The sequence below is a fragment of the Rhinatrema bivittatum genome, chromosome 7, assembly GCF_901001135.1.
Source record: "Rhinatrema bivittatum chromosome 7, aRhiBiv1.1, whole genome shotgun sequence".
Taxonomy (NCBI): Eukaryota; Metazoa; Chordata; class Amphibia; order Gymnophiona; family Rhinatrematidae; genus Rhinatrema; species Rhinatrema bivittatum.
The window spans coordinates 9630914-9647126 of NC_042621.1; the positions used below are offsets into that span (position 1 = coordinate 9630914).

The 16213-nt window shown below is 49.0% G+C and overlaps 1 protein-coding gene across 1 annotated transcript in view; it reads right to left on the reverse strand.

Moving 5' to 3' along the window:
* Window positions 1-16213, reverse strand: part of PLCG2 (phospholipase C gamma 2) — a 218670-nt gene that overhangs the window by 122480 nt on the left and 79977 nt on the right. The window contains exons 4-5 of the mRNA XM_029608130.1: window positions 16113-16206; window positions 15439-15486 (exon numbers count right to left, since the gene is read on the reverse strand). Coding sequence (XP_029463990.1) covers window positions 15439-15486; window positions 16113-16206 — 142 coding nt within the window. The remainder of the gene's footprint in view (window positions 1-15438; window positions 15487-16112; window positions 16207-16213) is intronic.

A 16213-nucleotide genomic window follows, 5' to 3' on the forward strand; every position in this document is an offset into this window, starting at 1 on the left:
GGGATACTGCAGAAGCAGCTCCCATGGCCCCTGATGGGGAGGGGCATTGCTCAATGCTGACACCCACTGGCCTGACTCAGGGTGGCCGCATATAGGCTTATGGACGGAGCCGTGGTTTGTGGCCCCTAGCCGAGAGCTGTTACTGTAAAGCTGGAGTAAAGGGGGGAGCAGCAAATTATGAAAGAGAAGAAAAATCCCCCAGTAGTTACAAATGAATGCCTCAAGGTACCATAGACAAAGAAAGAACGGTTTCAAATGAGCTGGAAGCCCAAAGAATGGAGAAAGTACTTACCTGATAATTTCATTTTCCTTAGTGTAGGCAGATGGACTCAAGACCAATGGGTTATGGTCCCCTGCCAGCAGATGGAGAAGGAGTCCAATTTCAAAACTGACGTCACCCTACATACACCCCTGCAGTGTCCTCAGCTCTTCAGTATTCTCTTCAAAAGCCACTGTGGACTTACTATTGAAAAAACCTGATTTAAAATATGATTAGAAATATGATCAAAAATGGATAAACACTGAACCCCAGTAAAAATATAGGTGCCCTATTCTAGGGACTGGATTAACACTTACCCATGATCTCTTGGATTCAAGGCCCATTCCATACGAGGACTCGTGGTGCCGTTTTGGGCAGCCGAGGACGGGATGTGGAGTCCATCTGTCTACATTTTCTCCATTTTGAATGGAACAGTATGAAGCTGTAACGTTCCCGGACGTCATCTGGAGGAACGTTTCCCGGCACGACAATGCCTGCAGTTCAGAGATGTGACATGCCGAGCACATAGCCACCAGGAACACCGTTTTCAAGGTTAATAAATGCAAGGAAAGACTGCATAGCAGCTGAAAGGAAGGACCTGTCAAAAAATCCAGTACTAAATTGATTCCACAAGGGAACCGGCAACCGCAAGGGAGGTCAAATGTGCTTCACTCCCTTCAGAAAGCGGGCTACATCCGGATGAGCCAACAGGGAGGTTCCATTAACTTCACCCTTGAAACAGGAGAGAGCTGCTATCTACACCTTCAAGGAGTTAAGGACCAAACCTTTATTCAAGTCATCCTGCAAAAATTCCACAATAAGTGGGATTTTGACTCCTCGAGAGGGGACACACTGCGTTCCATGCACCAGGCCTCAAATACTCTCCAGACCTGCACATACGCTAGGGATGTAAAGCACTTCTGAGCACGGAGTAAGGTGGCAATTATTGTTGCAGAATATCCTCACTTTATCAGGCAAGCCCTGCCAAGGGCCAGACTCTAAGACTTGCTTCTGGGGCATCCCATTCCAGGTCAATCAACTCTTGGATGGTTTCCAGTACTGGAAAGTAGCAAGAGACTTTCCGTAGGAAGATCAAAATGGGATTCTTCTTTGGTTCTGTAACAGAATCGGTCCTAGGGACTCCCAGCATCTTCAGGGTCTGGGAAACAAAGGCCAGCAATTCGTCTTTATGAAAAAACCACAACATGGTTCGATATGTTTTCAACCCAGGGGGGGATTTCCCCTTCTTCCAAGGGATCCGGATTGTCTTCTTCATCTGAGCCATCTGGGTCCCTACCAGGGATGACCTTGGTAAGGCAAGGCATGCCTCGAGGTCTGCTGATAGGACTGGGGCAGTGAGGGCTAAACAGCTGAGGTTCCGTCCGGACAAGGGCAAGTAAGGTAGTAGACTGCGCCTGTTCGAAGGCTTGTAGACCCTGGAAAAATTCCACCAAAGAGAAGGCAACCAGATCCATGCCTAGCCCAAGGAGGTACTGGGGTAGGAACCTCTGAATTTCCCTCTCCCATGGATGATCCAGTCAAGGGAGTACTCAGATCCAGGGTACTTCCAGTTAAGGTTGTGCCTAACCCATCCTCTGAATGGAAGGAACCAGGCTTAAAATCCGGAGAGGCCAACTCTCCTTGGGCTTCCTCACAGTGCTGACATAAGTTGGAATCCAAGTCAGACTGCGAAGCCCTAATATGACAAGCAACGCAGACAGAAAGGCACTTATGAAAGGACTTCAAAAGGGCGTGGGATAAACACTGTGGATCCATAAAATCAAGAGGCCGTCAATAAAGAGTGGGTGGCTCGCCAGAATGACGGCTACTGCCTGGAGTCAATACCCTTATTCAATAAACATACACAGGCTTACTGTGACTCCAACATCGCTCTAAGCTACAACAGCAAGAGGAAATGTGGGAAAAAAGGATTCGCACTCACAAAGCGGGGAGTAGCTGGCTTGTTACGGCGGTTACTACCCCAAACCAAATAAGCCTGATACTTCACTTTCAATGCATATCCAGCATAGCTCTCTGCTTCAACGGCAGGGGAGAAGAAAAACTGATACTTCACGCATATCCAGCATAGCTCTCTGATTCAACGGCAGGGGAGAAGAAAAACTGATGCTTCACGCATATCCAGCATAGCTCTCTGCTTCAACGGCAGGGGAGAAGAAAAACTGATGCTTCACGCATATCCAGCATAGCTCTCTGCTTCAACGGCAGGGGAGAAGAAAAACTGATACTTTACGCATATCCAGCATAGCTCTCTGCTTCAACGGCAGGGGAGAAGAAAAACTGATACTTCACGCATATCCAGCATAGCTCTCTGCTTCAACGGCAGGGGAGAAGAAAAACTGATACTTCACGCATATCCAGCATAGCTCTCTGCTTCAACGGCAGGGGAGAAGAAAAACGGATACTTCACGCATATCCAGCATAGCTCCCTGCTTCAACGGCAGGGGAGAAGAAAAACTGATACTTCACGCATATCCAGCATAGCTCTCTGCTTCAACGGCAGGGGAGAAGAAAAACTGATACTTCACGCATATCCAGCATAGCTCTCTGCTTCAACGGCAGGGGAGAAGAAAAACTGATACTTCACGCATATCCAGCATAGCTCACTGCTTCAACGGCAGGAGAGAAGAAAAACTGATACTTCACGCATATCCAGAATAGCTCTCAGCTTCAATGGCAGGGGAGAAGAAAAACTGATACTTCACGCATATCCAGCATAGCTCTCTGGTTCAACGGCAGGGGAGAAGAAAAACTGATACTTCACGCATATCCAGCATAGCTCCCTGCTTCAACGGCAGGGGAGAAGAAAAACTGATACTTCACGCATATCCAGCATAGCTCTCTGCTTCAACGGCAGGGGAGAAGAAAAACTGATACTTCACGCATATCCAGCATAGCTCCCTGCTTCAACGGCAGGGGAGAAGAAAAAAGGATTCGCACTCACAAAGCGGGGAGTAGCTGGCTTGTTACGGCGGTTACTACCCCAAACCAAATAAGCCTGATACTTCACTTTCAATGCATTTCCAGCATAGCTCTCTGCTTTAACGGCAGGGGAGAAGAAAAACTGATACTTCACGCATATCCAGCATAGCTCTCTGCTTCAACGGCAGGGGAGAAGAAAAACTGATACTTCACGCATATCCAGCATAGCTCCCTGCTTCAACGGCAGGGGAGAAGAAAAACTGATACTTCACGCATATCCAGCATAGCTCCCTGCTTCAACGGCAGGGGAGAAGAAAAAAGGATTCGCACTCACAAAGCGGGGAGTAGCTGGCTTGTTACGGCGGTTACTACCCCAAACCAAATAAGCCTGATACTTCACTTTCAACCCATATCCAGCATAGCTCTCTGCTTCAACGGCAGGGGAGAAGAAAAACTGATACTTCATGCATATCCAGCATAGCTCCCTGCTTCAACGGCAGGGGAGAAGAAAAACTGATACTTCACGCATATCCAGCATAGCTCCCTGCTTCAACGGCAGGGGAGAAGAAAAACTGATACTTCACGCATATCCAGCATAGCTGCCTGCTTCAACGGCAGGGGAGAAGAAAAAAGGATTCGCACTCACAAAGCGGGGAGTAGCTGGCTTGTTACGGCGGTTACTACCCCAAACCAAATAAGCCTGATACTTCACTTTCAATGCATTTCCAGCATAGCTCTCTGCTTTAACGGCAGGGGAGAAGAAAAACTGATACTTCACGCATATCCAGCATAGCTCTCTGCTTCAATGGCAGGGGAGAAGAAAAACTGATACTTCACGCATATCCAGCATAGCTCTCTGCTTCAACGGCAGGGGAGAAGAAAAACTGATACTACACGCATATCCAGCATAGCTCCCTGCTTCAACGGCAGGGGAGAAGAAAAACAACCAATAAGGGCTGAATAACATAGTCTGGGTAAAACAAATAAGCATGGGTGTAGCTTGCTTATTGCGGCGGTTACTACCCCTAACTAATCAAGCTTGATATTTCACTTGGATGCAGCTCCATCACTGCTCTCTATATTAATGGTTGGGGTGGAAGGGAAATAGAACCAAAGAGCTAAGAGAAACAGATAAGTATGAGAAAAAATGTGTGAAGCTTGCTGGGCAGACTGGATGGGCCGTTTGGTCTTCTTCTGCCATCATTTCTATGTTTCTATGTCTCTTGGCTGCCAGCACCATTGGCGGTGGTAATTCTGCTTGCGCTTAAAAATTTATACACACAGATTTAGAGCACTTAGGCGGGACGCAGCGAGGCGCACACCCAGCCTGTGCAACTGGCTTTCCCTGTATTCTGCACTTAGTAGTTTGTGCGAGTATCTATACGCGTGACGTTATGAGTGCAGCGCATACGCAGAGCCGACACACTGCGTGTACCCACGTTCTATGGAGGGCAGTACGACATGCACAAAGACACACGCAAGATGGTGCAACCGCAGCCTACCACACAGTGTGCCGACCAAGCCCAAAGTGAGGCCTAGCCACCCGGGGGGGAGGCCGCTCAACCCGCTCGGAAGCCCACTTTCCCTTACACCAACAGGATCAGGGACAAAGTCAGTATGGCGCAACAAGCTCGGAGACCAGAGGAAGTCTTACCGAAACCTCTCTAATCGTCTCTGACCGGGAGGTAGATCTTCTTTCTTTTTTTTTTTAAACTTACCTGGGCTCAGCGCTTACCAGCTGAGTACAGAGACAGTCTCCGGCTGCGGGAGGAGAGGGCTTTGGCCGTCACCACCGCGCTTGGCTTCTGCATCCACTGCCTTTCGGCTGCACGAGCAGCAAGTCCACGCCGGGAACCGGCTACCAGACCAAGGCACACCTCTGAGGGATCTCGGAAATCACCTCAGGAATTCTCAGCTGTGGGAGAGACCTTTAGGTACCACCGCAGGAGAGAGGGGCTCAATGTTTTACTCCAATTTGAATGTAGAATTTCTCCTTCCAAAAAGTACAGCAATCCCCATAGGGAGAGCTATGTCCACCATCTGCTGGAGACGGAGAATACTGGAGGGCTGAGGTCACTGCAGGGGTGTATGTAGGGTGACATCAGCTTTGAAAGCTGACTCTGTCTCCATCTGCTGGCAGGGGAGCATAACCCATTGGTCCTGAGTCCATCTGGCTACACGCTAGGAAAACAAGAGGAAATTGCTGGGACTCCCCCCCCCCCCCCAAAAAAAAAAAAAGATGGGTTTGAAAGAGGATAGTGTAAAAAATAAAAAAAAATTCTTTCTACTCAACTCCCATTATGAATGACAGGGGCCACCATGGATCTCTCAGCCCCAGGCCTGAGAACAAGATGCCAATCCTGACAGCACAATATCAAGCTATGGCAACAAGGAGCATTTGTGGAGTTTTGATATTTCCTTAACGACGACTTCTTGTTCTAACAATGTCAAGACAAAATGTTACGTACTCTAGGGACGCAAGTAGACCGATAGGAAACACACATTAGGAAGGACGTTACTTTCTGCTCTGGAAAGCAATTACTGGGACGGAAAGCAGGAATGTGTGAAACTGTACAATGCCAGATATATTAACTAGAATAACAATTTAGCCAAAAAGTCACAGATGACGTCTTGCTGCTTTATCAACATCATTATTCATAAGACAGTGTAGTTTTTGAGTATATGCTTTCTATGTGTTAAAAATATTGTTTATGCAGCCTTTACAAACAAGTAAAAGATATGTTTATTCTAAGCAATAATTATTTCTTTTCTGCTTCTAATGAACAGGCTCATGAATTAAGAGCAATTCGTTTGATGGGGAGGGGGGAGATTGAGTAGGGTGAAAGGTGTAGCTTTAGGTGTATGTTGCAAGTTCCTTTCAACAGGATCCAACTGCACACCCTGATGATCTGTTTCCTCACACACAACTAGGCTTTCCACCTCGCCTCAGATCAACTGAACAGGCTGATTCAGTCCTGGCTTTGCCCCATACCATGCAGGGATTTCTGCTTCTCAGGGAAATTAATGGAGGGTAAAAAAAAAAAAAAAAAAAAATGAGACCTAGATGCCCAATCATGCATTGGGGGGAAAAAAACAGGAACTGGATCAGCCTGTTTGGTGGACCTGGGATGAGTTGGCAAACCCTATGACATGCAGCCCTAATGGTGTTCTCCTCTCATGTTTCTTCATCAGGCATGGAGAAAACTAATTAGCATTAGCAGCAGCATGCCCAGATGGTTCCAGATCACTGAGGTGGGGGAGCAGGCAGAGCCAGTCTGGGTGTGGGCACCACTGCATTTGTGAATCTGCAATTCCAATCACTAAGCACAGCACTCATTTTTAAGTACAATCTTTACCCCACTGCAAGGCCGTTCGCCTGGAGTGCCAAAATTATGAGGCTAGCAAAACCTTGTCAGCACGAAGCTCAAACGAGTGCTGTGCCAGAGCTAACAGCGCCAAAGAAAGGAGTGCTGTGCTACAGCTACTGCTGCCAACAGGAGGAAGTGCTGGGAGGGATGCCTAGGGTGACAAATACTCTTGCACTAGCCCTGAACACCTGTGTAGGTTGCAGTAACTTTTACTGGAGCAACAAAAGCAAAAAGAGCACTGTGCTACACACGCTTTCAGGACCAGTTCAAGGAGGCGAGGCCTGTGTGGTCGTGGAAGTCCAATGAGAACATTTTTCTTTACTTGTGGATCCAATAAAGGCTGTCACAGCCTACAGTCTCCAGTTTTCCCCAGAACCAAGATGGTCACTAGAATTCCAAATATCACAGGGGAACAGAAAGATTATAGAGCCTAGGATCCCTTTGCCTCTTTACATTTGCAGATACTGATACAAATTGTGACGCCTTCATTTCAGTTACTGTGATCTCCTGGAATACCGTGTGGTGCTTTTATTTTCTTCTAAGTGAAAACATGGTTTATGCAGATCTATGTTGGGGGAGAGGAAGTAGTCGGATATCTACAGTATTTAGGGAAAGCAGGACAGTTCTTTAAAAAGACACATTTACCCAGAAATCTCTACACATTCATTAGATTAAAATACCTCCTATATAGAGTGCTATAACAGGATTTAAAGTCATTTTCTCTTGGACCATAGTACTGTGGCAAAGGGATTCTGGGTTCGGATCCCTTTTCACTGGTGCTGGTTGGGCCTGGGCCCATTGTGGATGTGGTGCACTCAAGACAGGAGAGGAAAGGCGGCCACCACCACTGAGGCCACCCCCGCTGACCAAGCATCAGCAATGAGCCCCTCCAGTCCTTAGGCCGGCAAAAGTCCCTGGAGCTACCTGGGCAGTCTGCCTGGGAAAGGACATTCTGAGGGAAGTCAGTCAGAGGGCTTACAAACTTAAAACTAAAGTTATTTTCTCTGTAACTGTATGGCTTTTTTTGGGTGGATTATTAGAAAGCAGATATGGGAGTCTATAAAGCCCAGAGGATGTGAATGAAGTGAAGAGGCATGGGGGCAGCTTGCGGGAATGACGGCTACTACCTGGAGATTAATATCCTTATTCAATAAACATACACACGGTTAATGCGACTCCAACATTGCGCTATGCTTCAACGGCAAGAGGAAATGTGAAAAAAAAGGATTTGCATCCACAAAAAAGCAGGGGAGTAGCTTGCTTGATACGGCGGTTACTACCCCAAACCAAATAAGCCTGATACTTCACTTTCAATGATATCCAGCATAGTTCTCTGCTTCAATGGCAGGGGGAATGATGAAAAGATCTCTGCTTCAACAGCAGGGGGAATGGTGAAAAGATGATTTATATTCGGACAACAACCAACAAGGATTGCACAGGCTGGATAAATATGCGTGGGAGTAGCTTGCTACGACGGCGGTTACTACCCCTAAACAATTAGTTAGATACTTCACTTAGATGCAGCTCCAGCACTGCTAACTACATCGATGGCGGGGGTGGAAGAGAAATATATCGATGGCAGGGGTGGAAGGGAAATAGAACAAAAAAGTCACTTACAAGGGACAAGAGTAACAGATAAGTATGGGGGGAAAAAAGTGAAAGCTTGCTGGGCAGACTGGATGCACCGTTTGGTCTTCTTCTGCCGTCATTTCTATGTTTGTATATGTTTCTATGCCTACTCTGGAGGTAAAGAGTAATGTTTTCCCGGTGAGAACACAATACAGCCCAGGGGTAACAGGGGGCCTGGTTGATGCGCCTCTTTAAAATTATCTTGGGTTGCTAAGGTAAGAAAACAATTAAAGATTCCACAGAGAACCTCTAATCGAGCATAAGGGGAAAACTCTCAGGAAATGAATGGAACACTCGGTAGAGTCGGCTCCCTCTCGGTGACCACTTTAACAGCACTGTAATAATTATCCCAACAACAAAAATAATGTGCGGCGATTAATTATACTGGACAAAACTATTTTAGAAAAAGTGGAATTTTAATTCTCAATGTGCACGCAACAGTTGTGCATAAAAGGTCAACTATAGAGTAAAAATGAGTTATCAAAATAGATAATTATCCCAAATACATTTCCTCCTGAGTGACTACAACTGCCCTAAAAAAGCTGCATCAATGAAATATAGAGAGGTTTGCATGGATTTAGCAGAGTTTCTTACCTGTAACAGGTGTTCTCCAAGGACAGCAGGATGGAGCCCGGCGGGGTCCCTCTTCAGTCTTATTTTATTTTTTCGCGAACTTTGTTATAACAAACCAAGAGAAGAACCCAACTCTGCGGGGTGGCAGGCGGGTTTTGTGAAGACTAAATTCCTGCTGTCCTTGGAGAACACCTGTTACAGGTAAGCAACTCTGCTTTCTCCTAGGACGAGCAGGACGGTAGTCCTCACACATGGGTGATTAAGTAGCTTCAGGCCACTCCCACCATGTGCAGCAGAGAACAGGTGCCAATGTGAACAACACCTAGAGCTGCACTAACCAAAGGGGCAGGCCTGCACCCAAAGACAAGACCCCACGGAGGGAGAGTTGGGTTTTCATGGCTGAAAGAGATTACGGAGGATGGACTGTCCAAAATGACTGTCCTACCAGCCATCTTTGTCCAGGCAATAATGTTAGGTGAATGTGTGGAGGGAACTCCAGGTCGCCACTTTGCAAATCTTGTGAATGGGAACTGCACGCGTGAGCCACCGAGACTGACATGGCCCGCACTGAGTGAGCCTTGATGTGACTGTCAAGCTGTAAGCCCGCCTGTGCGTAGCAGAAGGCAATAGAGTCCGCAAGCCAATGGGATAAGGTCTGCTTAAAGAGAGCAACCCCAATCTCAGAGACCATCTTGGGAAGGAACTTCAGGTGCATCCACAAGACCACCCTGTCATGACAAAATTTTGTATAAGGTGGGTATGACACCAGACCTTGCAGTTCACTGACCCTGCAAGCTGATGTAACCACGACCAAGAAGATGACCTTCCAGGAAAGGTACTTCAGGTCGCAAGATTGCTATGGTTCAAACGGAGACTTCATAAGTTGCGACAGGATGACTGAGATCCCAGTAAACCGCTAGTGAGCGAGTGGGGGGCTTTAGTTGTAACAAGCCCCTCATGAACCACCCCACAAGCGGATGGGAAGAGATTGCGGTACCATCCATTCCCCGATGGTATACCCCAATGGCACTCAGGTGATGTGGTCTGCAGACCAGATTCGGAGAGGGACAAGTAGTCTAAGAGCGCCGGTGGGGAGCAAGAGAAGGGATCCAGACCGCATCCCTGTTGCGTCTGTTGGTCTCAGACGGCTTTGACCCTTGTGCCTCACTTTTTTCACTGCTCTCCCCACTAACCTTGGGAAGATGGCTACCACCGCGTCTGGAAGCTGCGCTCTCCGGCATCCCTGGAACGGCTATGGCGTTGCCTCCCGCCATGTATCTCCCAAGGGCCTCCTAGGGTGCGCGCGCGCATGCGCGTGCTACCCAAGTCTTTATTCCAGCTATGGTACGAACCTCAGGGGCATCCTCCTCAAGTGGCGTCACGCCATCCGGTTATTTAGCCTACGCTTGTTTGCTAGCTCATTGAGTTAGCAAGGATTGGATTAGTCCGGTCTAAGCTTCTCTGCCGCTTCCATGCTGCCTCTGGAAACTCTCTCTCTGCCCTTCGTGGTATTCTCTAACCTGGGTACTCGCTCCTTGAGGGCCCTCTGCTTTCCTTTCAGGTGCTTTACTGGGATCAGTACTCGCTCCTCAAGGGCCTGCTCTCCCTGCATCGGTGCCTGTTACCATCTACTTCAGCCTGGTGGAATCGTCAACCTTACAGCTACCATCTAGTGAGTAATCTAATTCTCAGTCTGTCTCATCTACAGCTTTGCTGTGCTGGGAAACCTACACCTATATCTCCCTATACCTATGCCGAGGGTCCCTGGACTGCTACCTCTGGATCACCTCACTACTGCCACCTCTGGTGGTATACATCAGCTGTATAATAAAAGATCTCATTCTGTGTTTGTGCATCCAGAGTCTAGCCCAGTACTGTGGCTCCCCACGGGGCTCCTCCCCATGGGCGTGGTCATCTGCCACGATACCCAAGAATCCACCCAAACACCACTAAACCATAATAATCCCCCGCACCAAGCCGAAAACCACTTCCACGTCAGATTGTAAGATTTCCTGGTGGAGGGTTTTCTGGACAAGTAGCATTCGTGATACCCCTTCCGAAAGGCTCAGGGTCTGTACAGTCACCCGGTCAACATCCAAGCTGTGACAGTCAGGGCTTGGACGTTGGGGTGGCGGAACCTGCCCTGGTCCTGGGTGATTAGGTCTGGAGTGTCCCCAACCGGATTGGAGGGTGTGAGGCCAGGTCCCATAGGGTTGGAAACCAGACCTGGTGAAGCCAAAAGGGGGTATTCAGGATCATGGTGCCCTGATTCTGCTAAAGCTTCTGGAGTGTTTTCGAGATGAGAGGAAGGGGAGGGTAAGCATACAACAGCCACATGCCCCAGTGAATCGAAAAGGCATCCACCATCGATCCGCTGCTCTTCCATCCTAGGGAGCAGAAGCAGTCCACTTTCCTTTTCTCCAAGGAAGCAAAGAGGTCTATGTCCAGGGTCCCCTATGAGCGAAAGATCCAGTTCGCTACCTCTTGATTGAGAGACCACTCTGTGAGGTCAGAAGGCACAGCTCAAGGAGTCCGCCAGGGCGTTATCCACCCCTGGGAGGTAAACTGCCCTGAGGAGGATGCCGTTGTCCAAGGCCCACAACCAAATGTGGACTGCCTCCTGTCAGAGAGTGAAGGACTCCATTTCCCCGTTTGTTCAGATACCACATGGCTACCTGATTGTCGGTCTGAACAAGGACAACCTTGCTCAGGAGCTGTTCTCTGAACACCTGTAGGGCATACCAAATTGCTCGCAACGCCAAGAAGTTGATCTGGGACTGAGATTCCTGCGAGGACCAAAGTCCCTGGGTGTGGAGGTCCGCAACATGTGCTCCCCACCCCCTGGGCTGTGGGCTCTAAAAGGGCATCCCCAGCTCCAGATTTGAGGGTGTCACCCACCACTTGAGGGACTGGCGCAGCAGCTTGGTGATTAGGCAACAAGCACGTAGGACTTGGGTAGCCTGTCACCATTGGGAACGCAACATCCACTGCACTCTGCGCATGTGCAGTCGAGCAAATGGAGGGACATGCACCATCGCTGCCATGTGGCCCAGTAATTGAAGAAACTTGTGCACCGAGACATGGGAGCAATCGGAGACAACTCGAGTGAGAGCAGATGGTCTCCGCCCTGTCTGAGGCAGAAAAGCCTTCACCTGGACAATGTCCAGCTGAGCCCCAATGAAGTCCAGTTGCAAAGATGGTTGGAGATGGGATTTCAGAAAGTTGACCGTGATTCGCAGGGCACTCTGTACCCCTTGTCTGGAGTCACTCTTGATAAGCCAATCATTGAAGTATGGGAAAAACATGAATCCCTGCCTCTGAAGACAGGCTCTGACCACTGCCAGACACTTGGTAAAAACACGGGGTACTGCCAATACTGATGGTCATTCCCATTGACTAGGAATCTCAGGTACTGCCATTGACTAGGAATCTCAGGTACTTGAGAGATGGGGATATAGGCATACGTGTCTTTTAGATTGAGGGAGCAGAGCCAGTCTCCCGCTTTGAGTAGGGGAATCAAGGTGCCTAACAAGATTATTTTGAACTTTTCCTTTACAAGAAAATGGTTCACGGCCCACAAGTCCAGAATGGGCTGCAGGCCATCCATTTTCTTGGGAATCAGGAAATACCTGGAGTAGAACTCCTCGCCCTGCTGACTAGGTGGAATGGGTTCATCCACTCAAGCCAGTATGAGGGCAGAGAGCTGTACTCTAAGTATCTGTAAGCTCCCTGCTACTCTCCACTGGGGACACGGAGGTGAGTGGGGTGGAATTCATTGGAAATGCAACCTGTAGGCATGACGCACAATGGACAGGATCCAGATGTCCGATGTAATCAAGGTCCATTGATCTGCAAACAGTTGGAGCCGACAACCCCTACCGAGGAGTCTGTGCCCTGTGGAGAGAGCTGGCTCATGCTCCCTGGCTGCCAGTCAAAACCCCATGGCGGGGTTCTGCACTGGAACTGCGGTCGGCCGGGGCATCCAAGGTTATCTTGACCTCACTCTGGGAAGAGGTCATTGCGATCTGGCTCTCTGTGCTGGTGGATAGTATTTGCGTGGCCGGTAAAAAGGCCTCTTCGGGTATTGCTGAGGGGATTTCTTGGGCGGTTGGGTGTCAGAGGTACTAGCTGACAACTGCTGAAGGGTCTCATGATAGTCCTTCAGTTGCGCCACCATCACCTTAATTCTATCTCCAAACAGATTTTCCCCTGTACATGGCAAATCAGCCAGGCAGACCTGGACTTCAGGGCACAGATTTGAGGCACACAGCCATGCCATCTGTCGAGCTCTGATGCCCTCCAATGCGGTTCTCATAGCCGTCTCAAAGACATCATATGCAGGGTGAACTTCGTGCTTATCACACTCAAGGCCCTGCTACACCTCTTGGAATTGCTGTGGGAGGCATTCACTAAACTCCAGGGCCTGTTTCCACAGGTTCCTGGAGTACTGACCCATATATAATTGGTAAACAATCCTGGCAGTTAACATTCTGCCCTGAAATACACAGCGACCAAGGGCTCTATGATCCCGTCCCGGGAGAGCTAAGGAATGAGTGCGAATCCTCTTTGCCTTCTTCAAGGCGGATTCTACCACCACTGTCTGATGAGGAAGATGTCGGCGTTCGAAGCCAGTTGTAGGTTAGACCAGGTAAACTGCATCCGTCTTGCAGTTCACTGGCACCAAGATGGGGTGCTCCCAGAGGCGAGCCACCAGCTCCTTGAAGATGTCATGGTACCACCACTACCTCTTTTGGGGCATCCAGGAATTGCAGAATCTCCAGCATCTTGTTCCTAGTGTCTTGGTCCGTTAAGAGCTGGAAAGGCACCAATTCTGCCATGGCCTTCATGAACCCCATGAAGGAAAGATTCTCCAGGGGGGATTTTTGCCGCTCCTCCAGTGGAGAGGACTCTGAAGGCAAATCCTCTGATTCTTCGGTGGAGGACATGGATGCCTCCCCTTTCCAGAGGTCATAAGGGGTCTCCCCCTCACTGCATCCCTCTGGGGATGTGGGGAGGCCGAACACTCAACTGCGCCCAAAGCACAGGCCTTGTTGGCACTGAAGAGGGAACCAAGGGCATCGGCGGGCCACGAGGCCATAAAAGCGCCAGTCTAACGGTGTTGGGGTGGGGGGGAATCAGGGGCACCAAAGGCTACAATCCCGATGGCCCTGGGGGAGCTGGGAGGTGGTGGAACGCCATGCATCCCCGAGTACCACCAAGCCTGATGGCCCTTCCTCCTCTGAGGAGTCACTCACCGGGACGGGAGCTGGTGGCGGCGGCAGCGATGCTCCCTTCGGCCGCAAAGGGGCTTGGGGCACCAGTGTCGGCTGCGTCGGTAGGACACCGGGCAGCATAATCGAGCCATTCCAGTAAAGGTGCAAGCACCAGTGGAGTCAGCTCCTGAAGTGGTGGCAGTCCCGGTGAAACTGAAGGCTTGAAGCCCTGCAGGTCCCAGCCAACCGCCAACTGCACGCGTTTCTCCTATTCAAAGGTAGCCGAAGACAAAATGACGAGGAGGAATCGGGACGTCCCCCGGTATTAGTGGAGGCCACCTAGAGGCTTTGGAAGGGTCGGAGGGAATTGCTTCCTCTGCCCAAGACCACTTCGGGGGAGGCACCTATGTTGATGCCTGTTCACGGTCCTGCTTGAAAGACGATGACCGATGTCAATGTTTCTTCGATCTTTCTTGATGGTCACCATGGTCTTTGCCTGGAACCAATGGCGATGGCGAGAAACCCGACCAGGAACGGGATGACAAAGAATGTGCTTGGTCCCCAGCTCCCACCTCGGGACTGGGGAACAGTTGTGGGGGTGACTCCGAAGGGGTCAAGATCGGAACCTCCTTCCCAAGCAGGGTAGGGGTCCCGGAAGCCGATGACAGGTCCGATCTTTTGAGTCTGAACAACTTCTCCATCTTATCAAAGCGTGCCTGATGGCTCTTAGGGGTCATCTGGGCACAGAGATCACAACCGCGGACATCATGGGACACTCCCAGGCGGAGGACACAGACTTCGTGAGGGTCTGTGATGGACCTAATCCGGGGGCACTGGTGGCACCAGCGAAAGCCGGTTGATGCCATCACAAAAAGTACATGGCGCTGGGTTGATGGTCAACAGTCACCGGGAGATGAAGCCATTGGTGATCGACCACAAAAACTCAATGGACTTACCAGATCGCAGACAGAGGACCTGAAAAAACACAAGGGACCCTATGTGATGCAGGAGAGTGAGAGATTGCAAAAGCAGAAAAAAGATGGGTAAGCTCCACGACCACGAGGTGAAAGCTTCGCAGAAAGGAAGAGACTGAAGAGGGACCCCGCGTGGATGCATGGTTAGCGGCATGCTAGGCATGCTCAGTGTGCCAGTCAAAGCTTTTCATGCCGGGCTCCATCTGATAATGTCATCCATGTGTGAGGACTACCATCCTTCTTGTCCTCGGAGAACATGTGCTTCATCATTACTGGAAGAAAAAAAAGAAACAGTAGCACACTCTCACACCTCCTCAGGTCAAGAGTGAGTAGGGATGCTAACTCTTCAATCTTATTATTGAAGGTCAAAATTAATTAGTTTTATGCCAGTCTGACAGTGACTATTAAAGTTCCCCCCCCCCCCTTCCCCACCAAGAGACTGAAAGGGAAATGCTAGACAAAACGACAGAAGATACCTTTACCTGTTTCTCCTGGTTTGATCTATAGAATAAATCTGCTTTCTTAACCAGCTGGAAAAAGAAGAGAGTGATTTAAAAAAATGTTATAAAAATGAAGGCAAATATAATGTATACATTAGTACAGAGCTTTTCTCTCAATTCAGAACCAATACTGAAGGCAGGAATTTTGGTATCGCACATGTGCTTTATGCAGTGCTGGATTCCACATCTGGCAAACGCAACTTAAAGCAACAGACTCGACTTCATCTCTGTGAAAAACTGGTTCAGGAGGATGGGTTCCATTCGGTTTATTCAATTTGCATCTATTTCCTGCTGCAACACAGATGAAAGCAAGCCATTTTCACCTTTGTATTTTACAGGCCCCTGAACCCGTTCCTTTAAGTATTAGAGAGGTGATGTGATCCAGTTTATGAAGTGAAACAATCAGCCAGTCCTGATTTTGGAACTTCTCCCCCACCAAAAGCATTGTGGGATCTCTAGTAATGTTCCATCCAACTGCATCAGCACTATGAGGTGTCAAAAGGTCAGTGCTCCCTCCAGAAACAGGGTCATATCATGTGCCTAAATTTAATAAACATTTAAAAAAAAATCTCCCCTGTACTGCCATTGGCACACTAAGCAGAAGTGTGTGTAAGTGAGCGGACAAAACGAAAAACATCTGCCTGAGCCAGGTTTACCTCTCTATGATGGTGGGTGTGGGAGCACTCATGACTTCCTGGTGTAAAATTCTCAAGCCACACTGCCACTTATTGGCATCTTCTGGAGAATCCGCTGCAGA